The 10,394-nt window shown below is 30.0% G+C and overlaps 1 protein-coding gene across 2 annotated transcripts; it reads right to left on the bottom strand.

The window, feature by feature from the left end:
* Positions 1–8,304: 8,304 nt before the first annotated feature.
* LOC112799803 (uncharacterized) lies at positions 8,305–10,002 on the bottom strand. 2 transcript variants are annotated; one of them, XM_072236550.1, is made up of 3 exons: positions 9,832–10,002; positions 9,665–9,743; positions 8,305–8,981 (listed from the first exon to the last, which is right to left on the bottom strand). In XM_072236550.1, the coding sequence occupies exons 2-3, from the start codon at positions 9,703–9,705 to the stop codon at positions 8,405–8,407; spliced, it is 618 nt and encodes a 205-aa protein (XP_072092651.1). In that variant the 5' UTR covers positions 9,706–9,743; positions 9,832–10,002; the 3' UTR covers positions 8,305–8,404. The 2 variants fall into 2 exon arrangements, with proteins under 2 accessions (XP_072092651.1, XP_025697604.1); XM_025841819.3 differs by having other exon boundaries at positions 8,305–8,976.
* Between the last annotated feature and the right edge of the window lie 392 nt (positions 10,003–10,394).

The following is a 10,394-nucleotide window of genomic DNA, read 5'->3' as shown; positions in this document are numbered from 1 at the left end:
ATTAATATTTTATAATTTAATACTCGTATTTTGGAAAACAAAGAGAATTAATCATATTATGTCTAATTTTTTTTGAATTAGAATATTTATTAAAAAATAATTTATATATTGATGAACAAATAATATTTTTTTAAAGATAATTTTATTAGATTAAACTTAGTTTTTAATACCATTTTATATCCTAATTATATTGTCAATTGTCTTCAAAATAAAACCTAATTTGCTAAATACTTCCTAAGACAGTCACAAAAAAAATACTTCCTAAGACTCTAACCCTAATTTCCCCCTTCCCTTAAGCCGCTCCATCCCTTTCAACTTTTCCTTCCTTCCAAAATCACACAGACCCAGCACATAGCAGCAAAAAAAAGATAAAAAAGAAAGAAATCAGTAGAAAGAAAGAAAGAAAGAAAACGTTGAGGGAGAGAGGGAGAAACGGAGTTAGAGAAGAGAAGAGAGGAGAGGGGGACGGCCAGCGCTGGTGGGCCGAGCTGCTCGCCGCCATCGTTGCTAGCACCGACGCGAAGGAGGGAGCCAGAGGAGAAGAAGCACAACGCCGCAGATGAAGCTCGTCGCCGCTGCACCACGCCTCGCGAACCACTGCTGCGTCGCCTCCGTCGTCATCTTCGCGGGTTCCGGTCACCATCATCGTCTCTTCCGTGAAGCCCGTCGCCGCCGTCCTTCTCGCTATGAAGCCAGCGCCGCCATCGTCATCATCACAGGCTGCTGCTGCGTGTGACGCCGCCGCCGCCTCTGAGTCCGTTGCCGTCAAGCAGAACCACGGCTAGAGACAGGATCCCCAGGTGAGAGATAGAGAACCTGGGAGGGCCGCGACCAGTCTAGCCGCTGCGACCAGTCATCGGCGTCGTCTTTGTCTGAACCACCGTCAGATCTGCCACTGCCGAAGCTTCTGGCTGCGCCTCTGCCGTCGGTAGAGCTTGCCGTTACTGAGATCATCATTGCTGCTGCTCCAAGAGTAAAGTTGTTGCTACTAGAAATTAAAAACAAACGAAGGGTTTGTTGCGATTAATTACTGACTTTCGGCTAATTGAGGTAGGGGATTTTATTTTGAAATTAACTGTTTTAATTTATGAATGCCATGGAAGTCTAGGGTTTAATTTTTTAGAACTTCTGATTAGGGATATTGTTTTTGATTATTAGAACTTGTGAATATTAGGGCTGTTGATTATTGTTCTGTGTTGTTCTTTGTTGTCGGCATGGGACTTTATGCAGAGTCTAAAAAGGTATGTAATTTCCGTCATCTAGCTTGCTTCATGATCCTTGCGTTTGTTTTTGGAATTCACTTTAAGAGGTTTATGAATTATAAAATTATTTGAAGCTCATGAATGTATATTAACATGAACTTTCATATTCATTCAAATAAAATGAATACCAATCTAATGGATGGAATGATATATTGATTTATTATATATATGGAATTAAAATTGATGAGATGCTGTTAAATACTAATCTTTAAAGCCATCTGCATCCAAGTTATGTAGCTGAAGTGATAGCAAGAAGAAGATAAATGTAAAACAAAATGTGAATATTCCTGTAAAGAGATTTTCAAAGGAAAAATACTATGAAGTGATAGTTTCTCTTATTATAAGGTAAATGGGAATCACTAATTCATCAGACTTAGTACTTATTAGTAATGGAGGATCAGTTCATAATCTGAGTCATTGGATTGACAAAATTTTTTTAGTAATGCAGTAGACAATAATTTATTCAATCTTACTGTTGTTTGTGATTATTCATGATAAATGTGCTGCTGTCCTATTATTCTTTGTGTTTTTGTGGCTTAATTGTGATTAGATTGTGACTGTCTTGATCAAATTGTTGAGAATTGTTGCCTCCAGATTTGGTTGCTCCAATTGAATATCTATAGTTTTTGTTTTTATGATTTGTTGGTTTGTTTGTGATTATTTAAAATTTGGAATGCTTTGGCTGGGTTGATATTGTTGCTGATTTTGAACCTTAGCTTTGTTGTTGCATTTTCATTTGAATTTTTGGATATTGTTGCTCTATGACTTCAATTTTCATTTCACACGGCCTTCCACTAAACCTAGCTTTCAACATAGATTTTGGATCTTTACCAAAAACCTCCCTAGGAATATGAGATTTCACACTTAGTTGCTTCCTTCTCTTGAATTTACTGCTAGAAGATTAACTTGCTATCATTTCAGAACATTGTCAAGCATGGGTTTGGAAGGTGAGCTTTTATTCATGAGATTTTATCACAAAGGGAAAGTTATCATATTGTTAAGAGCTATTATTCAACTCATGTACACTTTTATTAGATGGTTCTTATTCATAAGCTTTTATTTAATTCTCTAATTATCTATGACATAGGATCTATTAATTATTCAATAATTAGTTTCCTGGTTTGAGTATTTAAGTATTAGATTTTGATATCATTATGAATAAAATTATATGTTTTGTTTCTGAATATCACTTGTGGCAATGGCTTTTCAGCTTTCCGAGGCAAAAGAAAATGTTACATGATCATCACTTATTTGAACATCATTCAGTGTTGTGTAAATATCAGATTAACAACAATTTTATACTAACTATCTTTTTATTATCACATTCAATTATCTTATAATAGAAGGTATTTCACTGTTAACCTCTTTAATTTGTATATGGATCTATTTATCACATTTTACTTGTGTCATGGTTGAAAAATGACAAATATCCTATTATTTGGTTTGATAAATTTGGTTGGGTATGGCTGAGACATAAGTTGTGAATTGGTTGTGTTTGTTGAAAGCGTGGACGATGAAAATATCCAAGTTTTAGGGGAGGTTCTACTGAAATTTTTCTAAACATTTTGGATAAAACTTAGTGAAAAAATTATAATTAGTGTTATATCTTGTTTTTAACTTTTTTGTTTCGGTTTTTCTTATTTACAGGAGTGCTGAAATGGTGACCATATGCTACCTTGAGGGCTCAAGAGTGTTTTGATGCATAGAGACACTAATCTATGTTAGAACTTTTATGTTTTGGTTGAACTTTTATGTTAGAACTTTTATGTTTTGGTTAAACTAATCAATGTACTCACTAGGTAATGTTATTTTGTTTCAAGACAATTTTAGCTAAAAGGATCTTGTTTGACTTATGTACATTTTTGCATATTATATACATGTAAACTTGCTTATTAAAAGCGTTAATATACTAGTTAATTTAAAAAATAATTTAGTAAATTATGCATGTAATTTGTAATTAAAAAATTGTTACAAAATAATTAATTTGTTTTCGTAACTAAAGAAAAAAAATGTTACAAAATCATGTTACATTTTGTAACAAAATTTTTTGATAGGAAAAAAATTGACTGTCACGAAAAATACCTTCAAGATCAACATTTGTTATCACTTTTGTAACAGCTTCTGGTTTTTTGTATCAGAAAAAATTGTTACAAAATATGGTATTGAATTGTAACAGTTCCATTTTTCATTACAAAAACTTTTTGTAACAGAACTTACTGTAATGGACCCTTTTTTTGTTACAAAAAATTTTTGTTTCAAAATTTCGACGTTTTGTAATAATATTTTTTTTTACAAATATGCCTTTTTTTGTAGTGAATTATTTTGTTATAGCGGCAGATATAACGACAGAATATTTAATATAGCAGCAGATATATTGACAATCACCAAAAACCATCACAAATCTATTTGTCGATGCCTTAAAAGTTAGCAGTCCACCAAACACTGTAGAATTATTTTGTGACGGTTTTGCCCTTAAAAACCGCCACCAAATCGCATGTTCCTTGTAGTGTTATGCGATGCATGGTTTGAGATATGGAGGACAATTTATAAACCTCATCAAATGTTATAAAATAATCTTCAAATTAATGATAAAAGTTGAATACTTAATTTACAAGCAAGACCTCATATGAATTCGGTCACCTACAGATATGATAGCAAGAGTAAAATCACATGGACCGTACTTGTAATGCTTACTTCCAAGAGTTTGAAAATTTTATTTTATAAATTATTCCACACAACCTCCTTAATCAAACTTTACGAAAATAGAAAAGGTTTACACATCCATATAGCCCATGAAAAATTTGCACAAATTAGTAGATTGCATATGAGTCGTCTTATGAGAGTTACGTTGTATAAATGGGTTTTCAAAGTAGCATTCCTCTAAATTAAAAGTCATTAAAGGGCCGAAGAATGAAAAAGAAAAAGTTAAAGGATAAGAAAATAACCCAAAAACACCTATTAAAAAAATAAACAGAACAACTAAATAATTTACCAATTTTAATCTTAATTTTTGTTTATACTTAAAGATTATGAAAAATCATCAATTAAAACATTATTTTTTAGATCCACGACGGATTAGTCTTTAACCTGTCGGGTTGGGGATACCGTCTGGATAAACAAAAAAAAAACATTATTTCTTAAAATTTATAGTTAAAAATAAAAAACGGAAAATTTATAGTTAAAAATAAAAAACGGTATATATATATATACACACACACATAGAGCGCCTTGTTTGTTATATATTAATCACTGTGCTTGTGGATATTCATAACTATTTTTGGTTGCCTAGCTGCTTTGGCAATTAATGGATGGTAGTGAATTTCTATATTAGAAAAAAGAACTTATCCGGAAGCAAAATAATTCAGACGTGCAAAAGCAAATAAAACAACATTTGGTTATTATTATGTGTTTAAATTTTATCTTTACCTTAATGTTAACTTGATTTAGAGAGAAGCCACAGCCAAATTATGCTCTGATCTTGCAATGAGAAAGGAACAACAAGTAGTTCTTCCTGTTTGTCCTATGCTTTGGATCGGAGTTGAGTGGGTATATACCTTAATAGGTTTATATATGCATCTAGCTATATCTGTAGAGAAGGCCTAGCAAGTTTAATTTAATTATTTAATTTGTGTTAACTTGAAAAAATTAAAATTTATGAGAAGACTTCGAAGATTTCTCTATCTTAGAGTACCGGTGTTTAGCCACTAGGTCACTTTCAATGATTAGCATAAAAACCGATGGGAGACCAAATTAGGGTTTTATTCATTTTTTTTTATTATCATCTATCATATACAGTGATTTAATTAACGATCTAATTAGGTGTCAGTAATTTTTATATGGACTACTATGGATCAATCCATCATCAGCTCTATGTAACAGAATTCGTTAAAGTAATAACGCGCATATATATTCGAGTAATTTAATCGGAGATTTTTCATAAAATTAAATCGATAATCCGCCTTAAAATATAATGGACGAAAATTTCAACTAGACATAGTATTGTGTATGTATTATCTATGGTCCCACGAAAAAGAAAAAATAAAAGAGGTTATTGGCTGTTTATATGAATAAGTAATCATGCATTATTGAGATGATTGAAGGCAAGTCAATATAAATATAAAATATACGTAAATGTTGTTGACTTAATATATTTTTGGCAACAAAGAGTTGGTCCTTATCCGAAAAATAAAATATGAGGCGATTCCTTTATTTTAATAACTTGTTATATACTAATCTATGTACATTTTTGTCTGTTACTACTTGTACGGCCGTGTATACAAGGAATCCAGATCTTATTAACGTAGTTGTTTAACGTTTATGTGTATTTAACAATACAATGGACTATTTGTCTGAGTATTAGGAATAATAAATATCTTTTCAAAAGTTTAAATTAATTTTGGGATTTATCAAAAATCGAACTTTTGAACTTTAAGATTTAAAGTTCTAATACCATGTCATGATGATACCACTCATCTCAAAAGTTTTAACTGATAGAAAAAAGTAACACTAATGATTATATTTTTAATACACTATAAATTTTTATTATACATATTGTATAAATATTTCATTGATTCCTCATACTTTTTCATCCCGTTTTCTTGATAGATTAATTGGTATATTTAAGTCAATTCCTAATTGGTATTCTCTTTCTAATTTACATTAATCATTAATTTAACTTTAAAATATTTTTTTTAAATCAAAATTGTTCCCATATAGATAATAGTAAGACTCATGGTATTGTGAATAATAACTATTGTGTATTTCTCATTCATTGTAAATGATTGATATTAATACATAATGGTAGACAGTTCTTCAAAGTCTAAAAAATTATTCTTAACTAATAAAATGCTAAGAATGAAATATTAAAATGCAAAAGTGAATGGTGAGTCACTAAAAAATCTCGAGTCACTACTTCTAGAACATTGATGTAACAGAAATAGAAGAATAATTATATTAATCTTCTAAATTTGATAGATTTTTTTTATTTTTTATGGTTTAATATATCTTCCCAAGCTAAAAGATAGTAAATATAAAGAATTTTTAATTTGAATAAATTAGTATAAAAAAATTGACGAAAAAGACAAATTTAATAAATATGCTAAAACTTAGGACATACTTTTTTTATTTAGAAATATCCACTATGTATTTACGAAAATTTTGTTTATTTTTTAAGAAAACAGTAAAATAAGGTCATTCCATTTCGACAAAATACCCACATCTAAGTTTCATAGTTTTAGGTCCGCTAGTCCGATCATGATTTCCTTACCTCCAAAGATAAGAGTCCTTACCTTTTTGTCCGGTTGTAAAGAGGTTGACCTCTTTGTTTCTCTCATGTTACAATTCTCTTGCCGTTGAGCTTCCTTTTTCCTCGGTCCATAGAACAGAGACAAAATGTAAGATTGGTACCAACAGTTCATTACGAAAGAAAAAACTCACTGAGTCAAAATCACTATCTAATACTAAACTAAAAAAAACTGAAAAAAATTTCATCGATTTAATTTGAACTTTTTGAAACACAAAATGACAATCAAACTCTAAGTATGTAGTATTTAGTGATTTATTTTAGTGTATTCGTATAATTATTCTAAAACATATGACCAGCATTAAGTTGGGGAAAAAGATTATAATTAACTTGAAACATGATGTGATTGTTGATAAACTATTGAAGAAAAAATCTAAATTTGGTTGTTACTTGTTTTAAGCTCTTTTTGCTCTAAACACTTGAATAACCAAATTTCTTAAATTTAGCACTTACACTTTGTTTTACAAAATAATTTAACACTTACACTTGATACGCGGCACGAAAATATTTTGACCAAGGTCAGTACTAATTCACGTCCATGACAGAAAAGAAATGAAAACAAATATTTTGACAATATCAGTACTATGAATTAATTTTTTCCAACTCGTAATATGAATTGGTTTTTTGGAGTCAAAGGAGAACATTTGTGAACTCTTTTTTTTATTGTTATTAGAGTAATATTAAGAAATTAACTTTTTTTTTTCTCAAATAACATCAATCAATTTTTTAAAGATTATTTTATTATCCTAACTTTGACATTCTTAATTTTAAATTTTAAAAAATTAGTTAATATTAACTAATTAAAAATTAATGTCCTATACTTTCTCTTATTGTTTATAGAGAAGTTTTCTTAAAAGGAGATTTGGAATAAAAAAGATTAGATCATCGAAACTAATTAGAGCATTTCCTAACTCACGAAATAGTTACAAGAACCAGCTGAATATGTAACTACTAATTAATAGACATTATTTTCCTAATGCATGTGGTTAATTAAGAATTGTTTTTGTAGTCGTATCTCGCCTAACCTCTTACTCCAAGCAGATATTACAAGTTCTTGTATTCATTATTCATTATATATATAAGGATTAGGAGCGGTTTGAAAAATTGGACTACGACATTTCTTGTAACTACTCGGTTGTTGAACCTCAATCATTCATACCTGTTATGCATGCCAATTGAAAATTATCAAGACCTTTGAGAATTCAACTTACCTAGGGGGGCTATATATATGAATACTGCTATTATTTTGAATTAATTTTATAGTACGCAAACATTATATATATAATCTCTTTATTTTATGTAAAACTAACTAGGCTGACATACAATCTATTATTGATTCAAATGCAAGAAAGCTTGTGGAACAAAAAGGTAATGTTCAATTTGATTATTAAAATTTTTAATGCGAATCAAATTAATTCTTTATTTTAAAAAATGACCAAATAATTATAAATTTTTGTTCGTCACTAATTTCAACCGTTGCTAATATAATATTAACGCAGATCGTTAAACACTAACATGACATCCAATATAATTAAATTGATGTCCAAAATTGTTTAATTTGACTTATTTAGTCCCTCTAAAGTAAAATTTTAAGCCCTCGTCTCTATTACGAATTAAATTAGTACTTTAAGGGAAAACAAGTATTGGAGTAGAGAAAGATAAATGGAGAAGTTTATTTGATCCCAAATTCTCATATTACAAACTTGCATTGGAGAGCAATTCCGGAAATTACACGAAATATTATGAATGCGAAATTGAACACACCAAATTAAATACAATTGTGACAATCATCAACAGAGAACATTATTCCGATCCGAACATCTTACTATGAATTAATTGATCACATGATGGAGCAATTGTCAGGGTTTGATTCATAAACAACCCTATCACAGTAGTAAGGTGGAGGATTATTGTACCATGGAGGGCAATTAATGTAGTATGGTGGTGGAAGAGGCTTAGAACATTTTCCATAACACTTAGGGATTTCACACTTTGAACATGCCAACTCACACTTGCATTTGCATTTGGGGCCTTCACACTTGTCACACTTTTCACACTTCCCCTTGCATTTTGAGCATGCAATAATGGCACACTTGCATTGACACTTAGTCATGTCGCACTTTGAGCAGAAATCACACTTGCCAGAACAATTCAATGCATGACACAAAAGGGCGTATGCCTTCTCTAGTTCTTCCTTCTTTTTCTTTTCTTCTTCGTCTTTCTTTTTCTTCTCTTCCTCTTTCTTCTTCTTGTCTTCCTCCTCCTTTTTCTTCAAATCTTCTATTATGAGAATCGACACGCTACGCTTGAACTTCTTGTTAAGCTGGTTCAAAAGGCAAATCGTGTTGATATTGCTCCCGGTAACCACTACTTGGTCTTTGTCATCTCCTTCTAGTGCCACCGAAGTTACACCTGTGCTAATTTTGTAATCTTATTTTATCATCATGATAATTTTATACATGTAATAATAACGTCAAAAATATATAGTTATTTTTGTTGATATAAAATATATAATTAAACATTGATTTGGTAGAAATTTAAGTACAGTGAAATTCAAATTGATAATCGAGAGTTGTTAGATAAAAATAATCTAGTCAAATCAGTCAAATTATTTTACTGTACTCATCTATCAACTTCATGACTGCACTTGAATTTTTACCAATTGATTTATATCAGTTATTTTTTCCTTTTTAGAGAGTTTTATAATTTTCTTGTTACGAGAGTTAAAAGTTAATTAATATTATGAAATTTGGCTAATGATTACATATCATCACGGCTTTCTGTATTTTTCTTTTCATATAAATTTACTTATTATAAGTCCAATTATATATATTATTAACAAATAATATATATTACTTCAAAAATTAATTCTTAGACTAATATATAATAATTAATCTGTGTTACTTTTGGGGTGTATTACAGGATCCTGTTAAAGTATCTGTTAAAATGATTATGAACCAATAATATTCATCAAAGAACTGTTGACTCTATATATGATACATCTCTTCGTGATATACAAAAATATACAGGTAAATTTATATATAGAGAGAGAGAGATTGAGAGAGAGAATTGAATTGGCATGGTATATATATATAGTAACCTTTGACATCTGCAGCAATGGTCAACGCCTTGTTTCTGCATTTTTCACAATGCATTTCCACCTTGATAACAAGTTTTTGCTGCAATAGTTGGGATGTTAATTTAAATTCTTGAAGAGCTTATGGAAAGCATATATATGAGGGTTAATTAAGATGATGATGTAGGTACCTTCATGCTTTGTTGGTGTTGGGATCCCAAAGAGACTGAAGGCGGTTTTGTCCTATGCTTTGGAGCTGAGTGATGAGCAGTGGTTATGTTATGTATAAATGTTTATATATAGATAAGTAGATATATATCATATCATGTGCTATATGCCTTCATTCTTCATTTTCACTCCAATCTCCAAACGCCCTCTACCCATACAACACCTGGCCCATATATTACTAACAAAAATGTTACTATTATTATTGTTATTATTATTATTATTATTATTATTATTATTGAAAAATAACAAAAAAGAAATCATCTTTTGACCGCTAAGTGTTTTTGTTGGGCCACTGCTTGGAAAACAAGTAGAGTTGAAGAGAGCAAAGTTTGATTTATCTAATATAGTTTTTAACCAAAAAAAGTGACAAATTAATTATCGATTTTTTAAATATTTAATAAATTAGCTTCTAATAAAATAGAAAGGTATTTTTATTTTTAGAATTTCAAGTAATTTAGTTCATTAATTATAGTATTTTGAAAAACAAATTAATTTGTCAGATTCAAAAAATTATTAAAAACTAATA

This window comes from Arachis hypogaea, chromosome 5 (genome assembly GCF_003086295.3).
Source record: "Arachis hypogaea cultivar Tifrunner chromosome 5, arahy.Tifrunner.gnm2.J5K5, whole genome shotgun sequence".
NCBI classification, from domain to species: Eukaryota; Viridiplantae; Streptophyta; class Magnoliopsida; order Fabales; family Fabaceae; genus Arachis; species Arachis hypogaea.
Note: the sequence above shows the minus strand (reverse complement) of the source record. Positions and strands in the feature narration are given on the sequence as shown.